This window comes from Choloepus didactylus, chromosome 5 (assembly GCF_015220235.1).
Source record: "Choloepus didactylus isolate mChoDid1 chromosome 5, mChoDid1.pri, whole genome shotgun sequence".
Taxonomy (NCBI): domain Eukaryota; kingdom Metazoa; phylum Chordata; class Mammalia; order Pilosa; family Megalonychidae; genus Choloepus; species Choloepus didactylus.
In genome coordinates, this window is record NC_051311.1 from 5693466 (window position 1) to 5715131 (window position 21666).

At 38.5% G+C, this 21666-nt stretch overlaps 1 protein-coding gene across 1 annotated transcript in view; it reads left to right on the forward strand.

Moving 5' to 3' along the window:
* The window catches only part of MLLT10 (MLLT10 histone lysine methyltransferase DOT1L cofactor), a 290669-nt gene that overhangs the window by 222132 nt on the left and 46871 nt on the right, over nt 1-21666 (forward strand). Inside the window, 4 exon segments of the mRNA XM_037837708.1 lie at nt 1374-1546; nt 1548-1944; nt 9537-9581; nt 10424-10456. Coding sequence (XP_037693636.1) covers nt 1374-1546; nt 1548-1944; nt 9537-9581; nt 10424-10456 — 648 coding nt within the window.

A 21666-nucleotide genomic window follows, 5' to 3' on the forward strand; every position in this document is an offset into this window, starting at 1 on the left:
TTTTCTGTATGGACATAGCCTAAAAATGCCCACATTTATTTTTAATTTATAAATCATATAAGAAATAATTATAATTCACATATTATTTTATTTGTAAATTAATAAAATAAATGTACTCTTGAAAGGATTAAGTTTTAGAACTATTACTGCTCTATAATAAGCCTTTTCAGAGGAGATTAAAATTTAAAAATCAAAACCCTAAGACTGTAGATAAAATGAAATGCTTGCATGTGGAGAAAAAAAATAGCTTTGTAAATATTTAGGTTGTTTTATGTGTGATTACTTGTGAACGTATTCTGCAGTAAAATTTAACACTTAGCTTGAAATTTCCCTTCCACTCCACATTATTCTGAGCTTTTATTTCTAAACATAGTAGTTAAAATATGAAATAGTTTAGTTTTATGAAACAAGAGATGTGTGGTCACAGTGGGTGTATGCACTTGTTACTTCATTTGGAAAGCAGAAAGAGGGTAAGGCAAAATGCGACAGTGGACCAAACCATTGTTCTGTTCCAGCCAGATTAATTTTCTACCAGACAATTAGGAGCCTTGAGGTCCTTGGATCTCACAGTACCACAGTGGGCTGTTCCTGCTCTTTAACTAAACCGTTGTGAGAGAGGATCCCGAAGGCTTCCTCTCCTGGGATTTTACTTTCATCAAAGCAATAGCAGAAGGTGGTGGCTGGTTTCTTGTCTTCACAGCTCCGGGGGAAATGGACTAGGAGAAGTTAAGGTATAGATTAGGTTCCCTCTGAATATTATTCTTTTACCAAATCCATGTCTGGGTGGGGTGGAGTCAACTGAACAGTAATGTTCACCAGTGTCTTGAAGTTCAAACTCAAAATTCATGCCCTAAGAAACATCTGTTGGTTCTTATTATATGTTGGGAAAATTTATATAATCCTATGTTCAATATTTGAAAAAGAAGTTCCCCAGCCACTCCGACTCAAATTGTAGTCTCGTCATGTCTCCTTGCAAGACTGTCCAAAGGAGACTGGTGTTCTTCAGCCCTTCCTCAAGCACACGCAGAATGTTTTGAGGGAAGAATTGAGGAATGGTGCTGTGGGAGAAGGTAGGTTAAGCAAAGCACGACTTATACCCTAGGAATGAAATGAGTAATAGCTTGCAATTGAAGATCAACTATGTATTTAACGCTAACTATAAAATAACAAGTATTTCTTAGGATAATTTTATAGATAAACTTGACTTTAGTAATAACCTTTTTCAAATCTAGCTTTGTGACATAGCCACATCCTACGTTTCGTATAGTCAGTATTTGTTTTCACTCCTCTTTTTGATGATCGTATCATGTCTACTGCTCATGGGAACTTTTGCATCCAATTTTTTCTTTTCCTACCCCATTTTTCCACTACAGGCAGTTTTTCAGGAACTCCAGGCAGTGTAAAATCATCTTCTGGAAGTTCAGTCCAGTCTCCCCAGGATTTCTTGAGCTTTACAGACTCAGATCTGCGCAGTGACAGTTACACTCACCCCCAGCAGTCATCGTCAACCAAAGATGTGCATAAAGGAGAGCCTGGGAGCCAGGAGGGGGGGGGTAAATAGTTTTAGTTCCTTAATTGGTCTCTCTTCAACCTCATCTGTGATCTCACAGCCTAAAAGCTTTGAAAGTTCACCTGGAGATTTGGGTAATTCCAGCCTTCCTACAGCAGGATATAAGCGGGCTCAAACTTCTGGCCTAGAAGAAGAGACTGTAAAGGAAAAGAAAAGAAAAGGAAATAAACAAAGTAAGCATGGGCCTGGTAGACCCAAAGGAAACAAAAATCCAGAGAATATTTCTCACCTCTCAGTTTCTTCTGCTTCTCCAACGTCATCCGTAGCGTCAGCTGCAGGAAGCGTGACGAGCTGTAGTCTGCAGAAGTCGCCAACGTTGCTCAGGAATGGAAGTTTACAGAGTCTTAGTGTTGGCTCGTCTCCGGTTGGTTCAGGTAGGGATGTGACCACTGTTTTCCTTCCTCACTCCCACTGCCTGTCTACTCTCAAATGCAAAGAATAGTACACTTTAACTGCTTGTTATGGTAATACTTTGAATTATTTTAGTTAATGGAAACAGTGAAAGTGCCTTCTAATCTTGAAAAGGAAACGTGGTATTAGAAGATGCTTGTCACTAACCCCGATGCCTTTGAACTAACAGGCTCAGAAGGTTGCTGGTCACCTGTTTCTAAGAAACACCTGGAATTCAGTTCTATTTTTGTTTTTGCTTCACCTGCACAATGATAAATGATTTCAGTTTGTGGGATTTTGCTGTCACACTTTATTTACAGATTTATTTATTTATTTATTCATTTAGAGATACAGTGACTTTCTTTTTGTTTTTAAATATGTTAACAGGTTTTTTTGTGGGGTTTTCTTTTTTGCAATATTCTTTATTATAGTATCAGTGAATTTATATAAGTTGTTATTCATACCATTGGGATGCTTCTGCAGACTGCAGTTTGAATTACAGATATTAGTTTCAAATTTTTTAATTCTTGAAAATGCATGTTTTAGACAGAAACCTAACAGTGTTGCTAGTCACTAAATGTCAGTTTTTATTGTCTAAATTGTATCTTGAATTTGAGATAAATGGTTTTACATAAGTGCTCACCCATCACATGATTTTAGATTTGATTGAACAAATCATGAAATGTTACCTAAGATAAATAAAAGATTATAGATTTTATCAGCTCTTTTAGTTGGTAGGGAAAGAGTAGGTAGGGAACAGGGTGGAGAAATAATGAATTGAATTAAAAGGAGTGTAGTGTTCATGTATGGTCATAAGTCTAGAATTTTGGATTATTTTTATAGTTGTGCAGATACTCATTGTTGTAAACAGATTACTTTTTAATGCCATTTACCTGGCTTTTCCTAACTGAAAAATAAACGTAAGTCCATTCCAAGACGGAAAAAAGCACATGCAGAGCTTGCATGTGAGGTCGGCCCCCGGGACGGCATTGGCTCTGGGCCCGCGGGGCCCTTTCACTCTCACTGCAGCTCCGAGGGCAGATGCTTGTGCCCGCTGACACGGCTGTGGCCAAACCCAGGCTGGCGCATCAGCTCAGGGTTTCCTTCCCTTTCATGGTACCTGTGGGGTATCTGTTTGCAAAGCCCCTTTCAGACAGTGGAAACCGAGGAAGGAGTGTTTCATTAGCAGTGCTAATGGTTCTAGAATAGGCTTTCCCGGCCTTGGCATTGCTGACTTTTTTGGATGGGGTAAAATACAGATATTCTTCATGAGAAAAGTTGTGGGTTTATGGGATGGGGGAATATTTTATTGTGTGGTGTTGTCTTGTACGCTATAAGCTGTTTAGCTACAGATGCTGTATCATTTCCTCCCTCCATCGTGACAGTAAAAATGTCTCCAGATGTTTTCAGATGTCCCCTGGGGGGCAAAATCACCCCTGTTTGAGAACCAACGCTTTAGAGGAAAAATATATATAAATCGCAGCAAGAAATAAGTTCATTGAAAAGATTTAAATATATTGCATGTTTGAATATACATCTTTATTCCTTTGAGAACAGAGGGCTTGGTAGTTAGTTTTTGCCCCTGTCACAAAAAGTGAATTTAGACAAATTTACTCAGAGAAATTGAGTTGATCTTTATTTTTAGCAAATGTCCTGTTACTCAGGTTGAATACCTTGCTGAGAACATGAAGCCCCAGTTTGCCTTTGATGCAGAGTCCTTACTGATTTCATACACAGAGATGTAGTCTGACAGTTCCCGGACTGCCAAAAGCACACTTGAGTGCTATTGGAAACACACGTCTTCAGATTAATGCAATTAATATTGACTTATATTCCTGAATATTCCTGAAAGATTTTCCCACTTGTTATAGACTTAGGAGATTTTAGCTGTGGAAATAGTGTTCTTTACATAATCATTACTTTCAGAGAGCAGTGTTTGTGCTCTCTGTGCAGAAAAATGTAGTTTTATCTTCTTTTTGCCTCATCATTAGGTAAAATAGTAATTTGGGGGGAAGTCCCATAAATATTGTTATTTGACAAAAATAAATTACTTAGCAAATTTAGGACTTGCCAGGATATTTTGTTTGAAACATGTTTAAAAATCACTTTGAAGATTTTATATGCCTTGTTAAAGTTAAAGCTATAATTATGGAGTATGATTACTCATTTAAAACTGAGATAATAAATTATTTAAATTTTATACATTTTAATAAAAGCATTATGCCTAGATCAGAGCATTTGCTTACTGATAAACATGGTATAAAGTCCATTCCTTCTGGAAGAAGCTGGTTAAATGCTATGAATCTCTTGCGATTCTCCCTTCCTAACTAACCATAGTAAGAATCATTGCTAACTGCATTTAGCAGGTGCCATGCACTGTGTGACGCACTATATAAGCACGGTGTTGTTACTCATTTTACAGAGCAGGAAACCCGGCAGAGAGTTCTCATGGCTCTGACTGGTGGAGCTCTGAGTTTCTCATGCTTCCAGAGCCATCCAATGTAAAAGTCAAGGAATATGTGCTGGTGAGGTCCAAAATCACATGGTATAATGGAAATCATAAGCAGGGGGCCCGTGGGACACTGCTGAACCAACATTTAACTTTCAACAATAATTTCTCCTTCTTACTAACTTCAAAGCCCCCAAGGTGTAAGTACTGAAGAGAAAATGTACTATGCACTATATTATCAAGAATACTTTTCCATTTGCTTTAAGGGCATGTTGGTGGTTTAGTGCTGGTGAACGTGACCTTTGTAAGCGCCTGTTGAGCCTGGGGTTAGACCGTGACCTCCATGATGTTGTCATTTCTGCAAGGCGAGGGACGGTCCCTGTCCCGGCACATGGCATCACACACGCGAAGAGCTTACCATCCATTAGAACCACGGAGGGCAGAGCCTGCGATTCCCGCTCCTTCATCCCTGCCCTGTTCCCCCCACCCCCCCCAGGTGCTTCCAGCCAGGATGCTTGTGAAACAGTCTACATGTAAAACTTTTCACATAGTATTGCTGTGTGGTTTCAGATGAGAAGTATTAATAAGTTGGGAAAGACCATGGAGAAGATGGGATTTGAGTTGTACTTTGGGGTAGGCAGAAAAAGAAGGCTGACGATAGTACCAGGACATAGAGTAAAGATACATTTGGGGCATAAGCTGAACAGAAACAGGAAGTTAAGGGTAATGTTGATTAGATAGTGCCGGGTGAGTTTACAGAGAGTGGAAAGCTGACTGAAGAAATCAGACTAAATGGACCAAGTAGTCTTTCCTCTGGAATAAACACCTTGGACTTAATTCAAGCAATTTACCATTATTAAAGAACTTCATTACTAGAAAAGCAAAAAAAAAAAAATGGTTGCCTCAGTTAACATATAGTAGTGATATTTTATATTTCAGAGCACTTAACAGATTTTAAAGAACTCTTTACTGCCTCATCGGGTCCTTGGAACAACGATGTGAAATAGGGCAGTTGCTATTATTATTATTATTTTCTCCCGGTTTACCCTAGCTGGGCATAAAGAAGTAGTAGAATCCAGTCCTAATGATGCAATCCTCACTTGAAATTATAACTATCCCATAGTTAAACACATCAATTAACAATAACTGAAATTCTCTAATGACATGTTCACATCATAGTGTAGTACAATATAGCAAGATATTTATTCTAGGAGCCCTGGATCAAGTCAGAATAGAAACCCAGAAGAGACCTGCAAACTCCTTATCTGATCATGGGCTTGAATTTTAAGATTTTTATATACACGGAAACAAACATGATAAATGCCTACTGTTTACAGTGAGTTATACAAAATGGGAAATGAGTGTGCTGTTTTGAGTGAGTACTTGGAGTTGTTGAGTTTTGTTTTTTTTTTTAAACAGTTTTATTCACATACCATACAATCCATCCTAAGTGTACAATCAGTGGCTCTTGGTATATAATCACATAGTTATGCATTTACCAGTAGAGTCAATATGAGAACTTTCTCATTTCTTTGAGGAAAAAAAATCCCATAACCCTTATATTCCCCTTATGGACATTTAGCTTTGGTATAGTGCCTTTGTTACAATTAATGAAAGAATATTGCAGTGTCACCTGTTAACTATAGACCCTAGTTTGCATTAATTGTATTTTTCCCATATACCATCCCATTTTTAACACCCTGTAATAGTGACGCAAATTTGTTCTCATTCATATAAAAACTTACTTATATTTGTACAATTAACTACCATCATTGTCCATTCTAGGTTTCACTAAGTTATACAGTTTTGTAAAAAGGCTTGTAGATTATGTTAAGCTTTTGATTGAATTCTTTGCTATATATATATATATATATATATTCTTTCGGGGTTTTGTTCATTTGAACAACCGAGTACCCAGTCTTTTGAAACATGGAGAATTAGTGCAGCTGTTGGAAGAGCTGCTGTGCTATAGTTGGTCTCTTCCTTGTTCCCATTTATCTCAACCATATATAGGAGTTACTGATTTACTAAAGTGAAAATTGACAACTTTTTTTAATTCACAAAAATCAACATCTTTTTTCTGAGAAAAATGCGGAGTTCCTTAAATGACAAGGATTTGGTGATTTAGTGTTAACTCCTTTTTATTACATTGTTTCAGCTATTCACTATGCCCTTTCAATATATATAGTTGCTTGTGTCTTAAAACCGCATTCCCCGGCTGTTTGGTATAATGCTGTTGTACCTTTCTAATAGAAGCAGTTTGACCTCTACTTCAGTGATGAAATATTTTAGTGGTGATAAGTAATACAAAAGAAAATTCTGGAAGGCACTCCTTTGGTTGTGCTTTTCAATCTTAATGATATGCACTTCAGTCTTAAAGATTTCACAGAGACAAGTTGTTAATATGAAAAGATCATTTCAAGAGAAGTTTGTTCTAGCTTCTACTGAAATGTGAAAGTTATGAAATTTGAACTTGAGCCCTCATAACTATTACAGAATTCTTACTAAATATTTCCCTATTTGGGTCATATTTACTCGTGGATAAAATGATACTGAGACGTCTATGCCTGGTAAAATGTTTTAGTTAGGAATAGATAATGATTTTGTAAACACAATATTAGTTCCATAGCCTCTTAACAGTAGTTACTAATAAGGCATTTTAGAGCAGTACATGCAGTTATTGAGCACACATGATTCAGCCTTATCTTACAGGTTTATGACTTTATACACATTTGATTATTGGGATTTAAATTGTATACATTTGAATATATTTGATCCTAATAAAAAATCGTGTAGGACATTGAACACTGCTGAGACTAGGATATACTTGAACTTTGCTTTCTTGGAAAATACCCTCATTTATTTTGGTTTTTGAGGAGAACATTCACTGGCCCTTATCTTGGCTGTCTTTTTGAAAAGTGCTAGTTCAAATAGCTGTATTCCATTTTTTTTCCCCATTGAGGAAATCCTTCTGCTTTTAGCATGTCCTTTGATTTTTTTCTGACCTCATTCTCTGTAATGTGCCCAGTCTTTTCTGTAGGCTCCCAGCTCCTTTTTTTTAAAAATGTAATTTTATTGAGATATAGTCATACACCATACAGTCTATCCAGATGGTTCACAGTATCATCACATGGTTGTGCATTTGTCACCATGATCAATTTTAGAACATTTGCATTAAAAAGGAAAAAGAAAACCCTGAGCATCCCATACCCCTTATAACCCCCCCACCCCCCACCTTATTGACCGTAGTATTGCGGTCTATCCAATTTTAAGACTTACAGTAAAGGTAGGTTCACTAAGACAGTGTAATATTGTCAGAGATAGATACATAGATCAGTGGAACAGAATAACTTCCAGAAGTACACCCACACAAACATGGGCAACCAACTTTTTTTTTTTTTCTTCGCTATGTAGCTGTACAATCGTTATCAAAGATTGGGGCTACTGATTACAGCTCAAAAATTTCTGGTATTTCTTTCTAGCTATTCTAACACATTAGAAACTAAAAAGAAATATCTATATAGTAAGTCAGTAGTCACAGTCATTTGTTATATCCTAATGTCTCAGTTACCCCTCTTCCCTCTCATTTGATCTTTCTCTCAATCTTCAGGGATATCTGGGCAAGGACCATTTTAACTTCTTTGTGCTGGAAAGGGGTGTTGACTTTATGGGGTAGAGGAGTGAAACTGGTTGATGTTCTTGGAGAGACTGGTACCTCTGGGTTTCAGGGTTTATCTGTCATAGGAACAATCTGGAGGCCCTAAGTTTTGGAAAAAATAAACTTACTTGGTAAAACATTAATAGATAGAGTCTTCAGATAGAGCCCAGGGTATTCTTTAGGGTTTTCAGGAATACTGTTGGTTGGGGCTTGGCAGACAGTGGCAATTTGCAGTATCTAGCTGAAGCTTGCTTAAGAGTACCCTTTCAGTCTTACTCGTGTTAGATTTGTTGATGGAGAATTCCCTACCAGGTCTACTTTTTGAGTCTCCTCTGGAGAGGACATAAGCCAAAGCCTACAGTGTTACTAGATGACAGTCTAAATGTTTGATGTTTAACAGCATCTAATGTTATGTTCTCTTAAAATGACAGTGATGGCATGTGACTGCTGGCTTGTCTGCCTTGCCTTGTGTCTCCTCTCAACGCAGGTTACTCGGGGTGGGTCTGTGTTGGTACTAGACGTTTGAATCCAGTGGTGGGCAGCTGTGAATGGTAGTGTCCTGGGAAGCTTCGTGTGCACATGGGTTCTAGGGCCCATGCTTTTGAAGTCATATCCAGGGCAATCTCGGATGTCCTGCCCTTTTATTTTTTTCTGAAGTGTTAGCCACAGTGTTTGTAAGTGTTAGCTACATCCCATTAGCCAGGATATGCAGGCCAGTTTCTTTGAGTCACATCCTTGGTCCGGGTTTTATCAGTTACTTCTTCCCTTGGAAGGCTGTGTAGAAATTTATCTCCCATCTTCTGAGCAGTTTTTGCTGTTAGCAGTGTATCATAGCCTCACGGCACCCTGTGCTTGTCCTCCTCATTTGGGTAGAATAAGAGTAATAAGAGTAGATGTCTTATTCATTCATTATTTCCTCAAAAATGGAAGGACAAAAAAGTGAGCCAATCAGAGTTTAATGAGTTTTATACTGTTATATAAGTCAAAATGGATTTCTACTCATATATATAAACTAAATGATTGTCTTATTTAGACTATAGTTTCTAATTGACCGCACACAGCATTCAAATGTGTTTACTAAGCTGTTTCCGCGTAACATATTCACTGAAGCACTTTAGCTGGTCATATTGCCTGGCTAGAGCCCCTCTTACGAGTGATGCCCTTTCCTTGGAGACCCTGGCTCTGCAGTCAGTTGTAAGCCCTTACGTCTTTTCCTCACCCTTTGCACATACATGCACATGCACACATCCCCACACTATCCCATTAAGATTTGAAGAATTCCAATGCCTTTGGTCCCCCATCCCTCAAATTCCAGTTATTGCCTTATAATTTCTGTTCCCCTTGTTGAGTTTGGCCTCCTCAACCAGACCTTTAGATGAATATTTTCCTGTTTTTCTAGTCTGTTTCTTTTCTACCCTTGAGTCGCTGGCAACTTCTTTGCTGATTTCCTCTCTCCTCCTTCCCAACAGAAATTTCCATGCAGTATCGGCATGATGGAGCTTGTCCAACAACTAGTAAGTTGTCCAGCTGGGTTGGTAGCCCAGGCTTTTGAAACCTATGCTAGTGCTTTTTCCTTGTTTATTTTGCTACCTCTGAACCTCTACATTTTAATTTTTCAAAATGCAATTGGTTCTTAATTGAATAGATTTCTTTTTCCTACTAAAATATCTTAACATACATGTTCTGTCTTGTGTTCAGTTTCCATATTACTTACTGTGTAATTGTAGGCACATTTTAATCATTGTTGCTCTTTTAAAAGGGTGCTCTCATGAATAGAATTGTGGCTTCTGTTCTCCAATGAAATAATATTTTACATTTTTTTTTGTTTTCCACTAGTTATAATGTTTATGTAAGTTTTCAAGGTTCATATATTGGCATTTGGTAGCTTTTTTGTTCACGCCTCTAGTTATGTTATACTGCAGTCTAGGAAATGAGAATGTTTGATAGGGTTAGCTGACAGCCCTGTGATAAATATTGTTGAGTGTGACCTCTTTGAATTTACCAATACAGAACTGCATCCTGTTAGGACTCTTTTAGTATGACATTAGATAGTATTAAGATTACTAAAAGTCTTTTTAAAAGTGATTTAAAATATATACATTTATTACTACATATGTTATTACCATCAGTTTTAATCTCAATATAGTAGGTAATATATTGGCAAATGAAATACAGTGTTAAGAAATATATATCAGATATGTAAAAACTGAGCCAACCTTCCATTTTAATGATTCGAGCAATGATCTATGATAGACTTAATGAGATTTTATTATACTGATTTCAGTCTATGCCTATGTATTTCTGTTTGTGTTTGAGAATGATCTTAACCTGAAGTCCTTTTTTCCTTACTTAAAAGCCTTCTCAGAGTTGCTGAATGCAATACACAATGGTAAGTTATATTAGAACTTCCCTGGTGGTTCACTGATCACAGAGGCTGCCTTTGCTGGGGAGTCCTGGTTGAGCGCCTGCATGTTCTGTTGACTGGGTGAAATCCAGCGCCACAGCGAGTCCCAGGTTCAGCCTGTGAGTGGGGACCTCGCAGCCGGCCAGCGGAGGGGGGCTAGCACGCGGGGCCTCTGCCTGGTTTGTGGCGCTCTGTAAGGCACGGTGGTAGTGTTCTCACTCCCTGAAAGTTGTTTTCTTTATTTGGGGGAGTAGATTTTCTAATTCTTCTGAGCTCTCTCTTGCCATTGTAATTGGCAGCTGCATCAGGAATTTGCTGTTTCTACAACTTGGAATGTGAATTTTATTTTTAGACTTTTGGTTTATTAATGTTTAGAATAGTTTTATTATTTTACCTCTTTATTGATTAAATGGAAGACAGCCTTTAAATGATGTCTAGTGGGCACTGGGTTTTTATAGTTGCATGTTCTGCAGGGTTGGGTTCTGAAATCAGCATGTCAGGCAGATGCCATCATTTTTCACTTGTGCAGCATAATCACAAGGAAGGTCATTTATGGAAAGATGTTTGAGGGTTTCTTCAATATCCTCAAGGACTGTCTTTTTTTTTTTTTTTTGCTAAGCATAATGCTTTATTCATAGTTGGTGCTATTGTCAATAACATTAGTAATATTATTATTACTTATTTTCAAAGGTTCCAGAGTCACTGAATTATGGATGTTTTCCCTGACCTTTCTTTTTCTCCCAATTTCTCTTCCTGAATCACTTAAGTGGTTTTTTTTTTTTTTTTATTAAATTAAGTTTTATTGAAATACATTCACACACCATACAATCATCCATGGTATACAATCCACTGTCCACAGTATGATAACATAGTTACGCGTTCGTCACCACAATCTATCTCTGAACATTTTCCTTACATCAGAAAGAACCAGAACAAGAATAACAAATAAAAGTGAAAAAAGAACACCCAAATCATCCCCCCATCCCATCCCATTTGTCCTTTAGTTTTTATCCCCATTTTTCTACTCATCCATGCACTAGATAAAGGGGGTATGATCCACAAGGTCTTCACAATCACACTGTCACCCCTTGTAATCTACATTATTATGTAATTGTCTTCAGGAGTCCAGACTGCTGGGTTGGAGTTTGGTAGTTTCAGGTATTTACTTCTAGCTATTCCAATACATTAAAACCTAAGACGTGTTATCTATATAGTGCATAAGAATGTCCACCAGAGTGATCTCTCGACTCCATTTGAAATCTCTCAGCTACTGAAACTATTTCGTCTCATTTTGCATCCCCCTTTTGGTCAAGAAGATACTCTCAGTCCCACGATGCCGGGTCCACATTCATCCCCGGGAGTCATATTCTGCATTGCCAGGGAGATTTACAACCCTGGGAGTCGGGTCCCACGTAGGGGGGAGGGCAGTGAGTTCACCTGTCGAGATGGCTCAGTTAGAGAGAGAGGGTCACATCTGAGCAACAAAGAGGTACTCAGGGGGAGACTCTTAGGCACAATTATATGCAAGTTTAGACTCTCCTTTGCAGTAACGAGCTTCGTAAGGGCAAGTCCCATGATCGAGGGCTCAGCACATCAAACCACCAGTCCCAATGTTTGTGACAACATCAACACCAGTCCAGGTGAGGATGTCCAGCACATCCGCACCTTCCCCCAGATCTTCGGGGCTGGGGAGGGGGAGGCTGTAAATATATTTTTTATTATCTGCCCAAATTACTCTGGGATGTGTCACTATTTCACTCCAGCCTATACTAACCTACCGTATCTCACTTCCTATTCAAAAGTTCCATGCAATTGTGGTGTTTGAACAAATCGACTGTAGAGTTGTACCGTTTAGCAAATTTAGATCCTGTACCAAATAGATATCTCTTCCCTTGGTCTCATATGGAAGTTGAAGTTTTAAAACACAGTCAGTTTCAACCTTTACCCTTTGGCCTGGCTTGCCCTGGTCTTAACCAGACCTGCTTCGTTCATATCACTAATTGAAGTCTGGGCTCTTTTTCAGCTTTTTTTTTTTTTTTGACAGTGGCTGTATGCACTAATACTGACATTCATATCTGCCAAGCTCTAGCTCTGAGTTTCAGGTGTCTCAGAGATATGCATTGTTCCAGAGACCAATCAGGTTGTACGCTAGGGGATCAGCATCTCAAAGTTTAGAGATAGGCATTACAATTCAGGGATAGAGTTAACTGCTGTAAGATCTTACAATCTAGGGACTGTTACAATTATTATGTCCACATTAGGCTATGTTCTAAGATTCAATTCTGAGTTTACACATTGTAGCTAGTCCATATAGGTAAGGCATTAAAGTGTTTGCCTTTATTTCTTGTGTACTTCACTCAGATACTGTGTACAGGATCCATTCACCTGGTTGTGTGTCTCACAGCTTCACTCCTTCTTGTAGTTGCTCAGTGTTCCACTGTATGCGTACACCACAGTACACCATTCCATTCTTCAGTCAATGTACCCTTAGGTCATCTGCACCCTTTGCAAATCATGATTACTGCCTCCATGAACACCAATTTGCAAATGTTCATTCATGTTTCTGCTCTCAGATCTTCAGATGACATACCCCATAATGAGGTTGTAGGACCTTTTGGTCCCCACATACTTAACTTTTTGGGGAACAACCACGCTGACCTTCAGAAAGGCTACACCATTCTACCTGCTCCTCAACAGGTAGATAGGTACATCCCTCTCACCATGTTTTCTCCAACACTTTTACTCCTATGTATATATTTTCCTACAATTTTAGAGTTATATTCACATACCATACATTTATCCACAGTGGACAATCAGTTGTTCATGGTATCATCATAAAGTTGTACATTTATCACCACAATCAGCACTTGAACATATTGATTACTATAAGAAATTTTTTTTTTTTTTTTTTTTTTTAGCAATAAGAAAAAAAATGATAAAAAGAAAAATAACATGTCATACAATACAATATACTAGTAAGGACAGCAAATAACACCACTACCAAGAATCCCATATTCCTCCCCTATATCCCCCTCTCATATACATTTAGCATTGGCGTATTGCCTTTGTTACATTTCATGGAGGTATATTACAATGTTACTGTTGACCATAGACTCCAGTTTGCTTTGATTATGTTTTTTCCTGAATACCCATCCCTTTTTCAACTCTACATGGTTGGCATTCATTTGCTTTCCCACATGCAAAAACATTTTTATATTTGTATATTTAGTAACAGTCATTGGCCACTCCAGTTTTTGCCACGTTATACTCAAGGACCGTCTTTTAATTGATACTTAAAAAAACTATCTTTTGAATCTAGTGTCATCTTTGTTGATTTTCTTTTTCACTTATTAACTGATCTAACCCTTATTTGTTTAAGATTGTATATGTGATTCCAAGCAATTTTCCAACACATTTTCATTAACTTTGTGAAGTCTTGCAGATTTTGCCAATGCAGTTTGATTTGCAGTAGATTGGCCTTGGGTTTGGATTGTATTGCTGTGGATTATATTCCATATCCACAGCCAGCAAAAAGCAAATGTAATAGGCGTTATTGTTGATTAGAGGGTCTGGGTGTCCTGGTGGGAAGCTCATTTTATAAGTGGTCATTTCATTAATGAATGTATTTATTTCCAATTCTTGCTTTCCCTTGCAAGAATATATTTAATACTTCAGGTAACAAGGAACCGCTTAATATTAGGTATTTAAAACAAAAAGGAATTGAGTGTGTTCTTGAGAGTACCCTAAGCATGTTACCGTTGTTCAGTAAAGAAGAATCAATACTGACAGGGTAATCAGCTTTTTCAGTTTGCATAGGTAAGTTTAGACTAGTTCTTTAATTCTTGGAATATTAGAGTTTGGAGGCATGCTGAAAGCTTAAAAGAGTATACTTGAGGTAACAGGGAAGAAGACATTATGGAAAGCGATTGTGAATGAACTGCCACGTAAATCCTATGATGTTGTCATTAACTGACAAAATACTGGGTTGTGTGAATTTGATGGGGCAATATTTATGTTTTTCTGTAGGTGAGTTGAAATTAATGTTACAGGATTTTTTTTTTTTTTAATTTTGGGCTTTACAAGATTGTGTTTGAGAAAGAGGTATATAATAGAGTAATCAAATGCTTATATTTTGGGAGGATTGTGATTTTAATTGCAAAGACAAGTGGTAGCTTTTAGCCTCTGGGGAACTGAGAGAGGCTGGAGAGTTTGTCTTTAACATGGAAAAATCTGTATGTGTTTTCTCTTTCTTAATTGTCAGCTTTAAAATTTGTTCTTCTTTGTTACGTTGAGCATTGAACAATAAAAAGGGTGTTGAGACTTGCCAGTGGGGGAGGAAGGAAAAAGAAGAATTTAGATTTTGTGTTATTCTCTTCTGTTTGTTTTCTTTGATAACTGTAACAAATTGGCACAGATTTAGTGACCAAAAACCATGCGCATTTATCATCTTCCAGTCCTGTGGGTCGGAAGTCTGCCCTGGCCTCTCTGGGCTCAAGTCAGGTGCCTGCAGGGCTCTGCTCCTTCTGTGGGCTCCGGCGGGGAGTCCTGGTCCTTGTCTTTTCCAGCTTCTGGAGACCGTCCACATTCCTTAGCCAGGGAGGAGCTCTGTCAGTTTCCTAGACTGCTCAGGGGGAATGCCAGGAAATTGGTCGGGTTAAAAAAAATGAGAATTTACTTGTTCATGGTTGAGGCTGGAAAATATCCAAATCAAGGCATCATAATAAGATGCTTTCTTCCCAGAGACCAGCTGCTGGCGATCCTTGGCTCCTGTGCCACACTTGTCAAAAACTCTATTGGTCATAAATTTTTTTAAATTTAATTTTATTGAGATTGTCCACATACCATACGATTATCCAAAGTTCCAAAGTGCACAATCAGTTGCCCACGGTACCATCATACAGCTGTGTATCCATCACCACAATTAATTTTTTTTCCAATTTTTAGAACATTTTCATTACTCCAGAAAAGAAATACAAAAAAGAAAACTCAATTCCTCCCTTACCCCTAACCACCCCCCTCCATTATTGACTAATAGTATTAGTATAGTACATTTGTTACTGTTGATGAAAGAATGATAAAATATTGTTAACTGTAGTACATAGTTTGCAATAGGTATATTTTTTCCCTATATACCCCTCTATTATTAGCTTCTAGTTATAGTGCCATACATTTGTTCTAGTTCAGGAAGGAGATTTCTAATATTTGTACAGTTAATCATGGACATTGTCCACCACAAGATTCACCGTTTTATACATTCCTGTTTTTTAACCTCCAACTTTCCTTCTGGTGAGATATGTAACTCTGAGCTTCCCCTTTCCACCACCTTCATACACCATTCAGCACCATTAGTTATTCTCACAACATGCTACCATCACCTCTCTCTACTTCCAAACGTTTAAGTTCACCCTAGTTGAACATTCTGCTCATAATAAGCAGCCATTCCCCATTCTTCAGCCTCGTTCTATATCCTGTTAGCTTATATTTCAAGTCTATATGTTTACATATTATAATTAGTTCATATCAGTGAGACCATGCAATAGTTGTCCTTACATGTCTGACTTATTTCACTCAATGTAGTGCCCTCATGGTTTCTTCATCAACCCGTTTTTTTTTTTTTTAAGATGGTTTTGTTCACCCACCATACTTCCTATCCTAAGTAAACAGTTGATGGTTCCCTATATAGTTACATATTTATGTATTCACCAGCATCATCACTGTCTATAGAAGAACATCTCCATTTCTTCCACAAAGAAGGAGGAAGTGTCAAAGAAGGTACAGAGAAGAAGAAAAAGAAAGAAAAAAAAGCATGGTAGCTAAAAGTAACAAAAGGAAAGATAGAATTAAACTGAAGTAGAATAAAAAAGTCAGACAACATCACCAATGCTAGGAATCCCATACCCTTCCCCTGTGCCACCCCCCCCATATGCATTTAGCTTGGGTATATTGCCTCTGTTATATTAAAGAAAGCATAATACAGTGTTTCTGTTAATTATGGTCTCTAGTTTGCATTGATTGTATTTTCCCCCCAATACCTCCCTATTTTTAACACCTTTCACTGTTGGCATTCATTTGTTCTCCTTCATGAAAAAATCATATTTGTACATTTTATCACAGTTGTTGAGCACTCTAGGTTTCCCTGAGTTACACAGTCCCGGTCTTTATCTTTCCTTTCCTTCTGGTGTCCCACATGCTCCTAACCTTCCCCTTTCAACCATATTCACAGCCATCTTTGTTCAGAGTACTTACATTGCTGTGCTACCATCACCCAAAATTGTGTTCCAGACCTCTCACTCCTGTCTTTTCCTGTCTGTCTGTAGTGCTCCGTTTATTTTTTTCTGTAGAGCAGGTATCTTGTTCACAAACTCTCAGTGTCTGTTTGGGAATATTTTAAACTCTCCCTCATATTTGAAGGATGGTGTTGCCCGATACAGGATTCTTGGTTGGCGGTTTTTCTCTTTCAGTATCTTAAATATATCACCCCACTTCCTTCTTGCCTTCATGGTTTCTGCTGAGAAATCCACACATAGTCTTATTAAGCTTCCCTTGTGTGATGGATTGCTTTTCTCTTGCTGCTTTCAGAATTCTCTCTTTATCTTTGATGTTTGATAATCTGATTATTAAGTGTCTTGGTGTAGGCCTATTCAGATTTATTCTGTTTGGGGTATGCTGCGCTTCTTGGGTCTGCAATTTTATGTCTTTCATAAGAGATGGGAAATTTTCATTGATTATTTCCTCTGTTATTGCTTCTGCCCCTTTTCCCTTCTCTTTCTGGGACACCCATGACACATACATTCATGCATTTCATGTTGTCATTTAATTCCCTGAGACATTGCTCATATTTTTCCATTCTTTTCCCTATGTGTTCTTTTGTGTGTAGGCTTTCAGGTGTCTTGTTCTCCAGTTCCTGAGTGTTTTCTTCTGCCTCTTGAGATCTGCTGTTGTGTGTCTCTGTTGTGTCTTTCATCTCTTGTGTTGTGGCTTTCATTTGCATACATTCTGAATTCTGACAGTTGTTTTTTTGAACTTTCAATTTCTACCTTATGTTCACTCAGTGTTTTCATTATATTCTTCATTTTTTTTGCCATATCTTCCGTAAACTTTTTGAATTGATTTAACATAAGTTGTTTCAATTCCTGTATCTCACTTGAATTGTCAGTTTGTTCTTTTGACTGGGCCATATCTTCGTTTTTCTTAGTGGAGGCTGTAGTTTTCTGTTGTCTAGTCATCTGGTTTCCTTGGTTACCCTGGTCAGATTTTCCCAGACCAGAATGAGTTCAGGTCTCAGAATGGGGTTATATTCACGGTGTATCTTAGAGGAATGACAGACTTTCCTGTAAGGTTTCCAGTTGCTGTGCTTTGCCTAACCTGCCCAACAGGTGGCGCCTGTCAGCCTGTCACTCCCAACTGGTTTAAGGAGATGTGTTTTGGCTTCAGTTTCTGTTTGGGCTGTTTTGCCCCAGGCTCTGGGGTCTGGTTCTGAAGGGAAAGCTGGGCCCCACCTCCTTACTCTTAGGGAATATACAGCCCCTAGGGAGTTATTATCTGCATTTGAATAGTCTCTCTGACTCTGTTATCTCCACCCCGTCTGGGTCAGAGTGCTGTGAACTGAAAATGGCTGTGGCTCTCTCCTCTGAGCCCCTCAGGTTGAGATAGAGAAAAAGGGACTGAAAGCCCCCTTTTGGAGCCAGTACACGACCCCCCAGTTTCACTCGTCGAGCAGAGGTAACCCCTGGTCTTCTGGGCTCCCCCTCCCAGGACAGATAAGACTTCTGGTTCTTTAAGGTGAGTCGTCACTAAAAAGCCTCTGTCTGCTTGTTGGAGGTTTGTAGCTTGTATTCAGCAGTCCATTTTTGTTAATTAAAACCCCAGTTGGCGCTCAGCTGAGCTATATTTGCTTGCTCTGTGAGTTCTGTGCCACTCTCTACCACAGTGAGGTTTTGCAGCTCAGCCTGCCGTGGCAGTAGGGGGCTCCTGGAATGGTTCTGCAGTTTTTACTTATAGATTTTATGCTGCAATCTCAGGCATTCCTTCCAATCCAGGTTGGGGTACAATGTGTAGACATCATGGTTGTCCCCCAGCAGTTATTCCAAATTATTTACTAGTTGTTCCTTGTTTATTAGTTGTTGCAGGGGACTGACTAAATTCCACTCCTCTCTGTGCCTCCATCTTGCCCCTTCTGGCTTATTGGTCATAAATTTATGATTTTATTTCCAGACTCTGAGTTTTTTCCCACTGGTCTGTGTGTCATCTGCATGCCAGTGCCATAATGTTTTTTTTTAAATGCAATTTTATTGAGATATATTCACATTGCATGCAGTCATACAAAGTATACAGTCAGTAGTTCACAGTACCATTGTATAGTTGTGTGTCCATCACCAAAATTAATGTTTGAACATTTTCATTACCACACACACAGAAGTCATAAGAATAAAAATTAAAATAAAAAAGAACAATTAAAGTAAAAAAAGAACACTGGGTGTCCCCCCCCCCCCCCCATTTTTCTACTCATTCTTCCATACACTGGACAAAGTGGTGTGTGGTCCACATGGCTTTCCTATTGTCATCCTTCATAAGCTACATTGTTATACAATCATTCCCAAGATTTAAGGGTTCTGGGTTGTAGTTTGACAGTTTCAGGTATTTACTGCTAGCTATTCAAGTCATTAGAACTTAAAAAGGGTTATCTGTATTGTGCCTAAGAGTGCCCACCAGAGTGACCTCTCGGCTCCTTTTGGAATCTCTTAGCCACTGAAACTTATTTCATTTTATTTCACATTCCCCTTTTGGTCAAGAAGATGTTCTCCATCCCACAATGCCAGCTCTCCATTCCTCCACGGGAGTCATATTCCACATTTCCAGGGAGATTTACACCTTTGGGTGTCAGATCCCATGTGGGGGGGGGGGGGGGCAGTGATTTCACCTGCCAAGTTGGCTTAGCTGGAGAGAGAGGGCCACATCTGAGCAACAAAGAGGCGTCCACTTCCTAGACCTTATACCCAAAGCAAAAGCAACAAAAGAAAAAACAGATAAATGGGAACTCCTCAAGCTTAGAAGGTTCTGTACCTCAAAGGAATTTGTCAAAAAGGGGAAGAGGCAGCCAATTCAATGGGAAAAAATTTTTTGAAACCATGTATGTGACACAAGACTGATATCTTGCATATGTAAAGAAATCCTACAACTCAGTGACAGTAGTACAGACAGCCCAATTATAAAATGGGCAAAAGATATGAAAAGACAGTTCTCTGAAGGGGAAATACAGATGTCCAAGAAACACATGAAAACACATGAAAAAATGTGATTTATGATTTTATTTCTGGACTCGGAGTTTTTTCCCACTGATCTGTTTGTCATCTGTATGTCAGTGCCATAATGTTTTAATTACTGTAGCCTCGTTGTAAGCCTTGCAATCAGTATTTGTGAGTCCTCCAACTTTGTTCTTCCTTTTTTCACTATTGCTTTGGCTATTTGGGTTCCTTTGTATTTCCATATGAATTTTAGGATTAATCACCTTGTCCTTTCCTAATTAAAAGGCAGTTGGATTTTGATAGGGGTTACATTGACTCTATAGATCAATTTGGGGAATATTGCTGTCTTATCTGTAAGTCTTCCAATCCATGAACATGGGATTTCTTTCCATCTGTCTCGGCCTTTGTCTTAGTTTGCCAGGGGTTTTTTGACAAATACCACACAGTGGTTGGCTTAAGCCGTGGGAATTTATTGTCTTACAGTTTTGGAGGTGAGAAGTCCAAAATCAAGGTCTTCGACAGATGTGTTTTCTCCCAGAGCCTGCAGTGTTCTGGTGCTGGCTCGCTGCCATCCTTGGGGTTCCTTGGCTCGCGTCTCTGCCTCCGTCTCGCGGCTTCTCCTCTGGCTGCTCCTTCTCCTGCTCAGTCGTCTGCGCCTCTGTCTGGATTTCCTCTCCTTGTCAGGACTCCAGCCGTGTGAATCAAGGACCCATGATTCAATTCTGCCTCTTCTAAATAGGATCTTTGGAGTTCCTATTCACAAATGAGTCTACACCTTAAGGTGAAATTTATTCCTAAATATTTAATTCTTTTTTATGCTATTGTAAATAGAATTGTTTTCTGAATTTAATTTTAGAATGTTCATTGATCTATAGAACTACAGCTGATTTTTGTATGTGATCCTACATCCTATAATTTTTGTGAAACTGTTTGTTAGCGCTAATAGTCGTTGTTGTCTGTGAATTCGTTAGGGTTTCCTGTGTGTAGCACCATGCCATTTGTGAATAGAGACCATTTTCTTTTTCTTTTCCATCTGGATGCCTGTTGTTTCTTCCTCTCCCCGCCCCTCCTCGCCCCCCCCCCCCAATATTTTCTTCTCCCCTTCCCATCCCATTCCCCTTCCCTCCCTTTCGTTTTTTCTTCTTTTTTCTTTTTGCTTAATTGCCCTGGTCACTGATGAGAGTGTATAGCCTCGTTTTGTTTTTGATTTTAAGGGGAAAGCTTTTAGTCTTTCAGCATTAAATATGATGGTTTTTCATAGATGACCCTTATTAAAGTGAGGAAATTCCCTTCTTTTCCTAGTTTGTTGAGTGTTTTTATCATGAGAGAGCGTTAGATTTTCTATATATATTGAGATGGTTCTGTAATAATTTTCATTTATTCTATTAGTGGGGTATTACATGAATTGATTTTTGTATGTTGAAACAACCTTTCTTTCTTGGGATAAATCCCACTTGGTCATGGTAAATAATCCTTTTAGTGTGCTGTTGGATTAGGTTTGCTAGTATTTGGTTGCGTATTTTTGCATTTATATTTATAAGGAGTATGATCTGCACTTTTCTTTTCTTGTGATGTCTTTGCCTGACTTTGGTAACAGGATAATACTGACCTCATAGAATGAGTTAGAAAATGTTTCCCCTCCTCGTGTAGTTTTTAGAAGAGTTTGAGAACTGTTGGTGTTAATTCTTCTGTAAATGTTTGGTAGAATTCCCCAGCAATACCATCTGGTCCTGGGCTTTTTTCTGTTGTAAGTTTTTTGATTTTTGACTCAGTGTGTTTACTTGTTACGAGTCTATTCAGATTTTTTATTTCTTCTTTTGTCAGTTTTGGTAGTTTGTCCATTTCCAAGAATTTGTGTGTTTCCTCTCCATTGTCTAATGTTGCCTTATAATTGTTTGTAGCATTCTTTTATAACACTTTTATTTCTGTCAGGTCAGTAGGTGTGTCCAC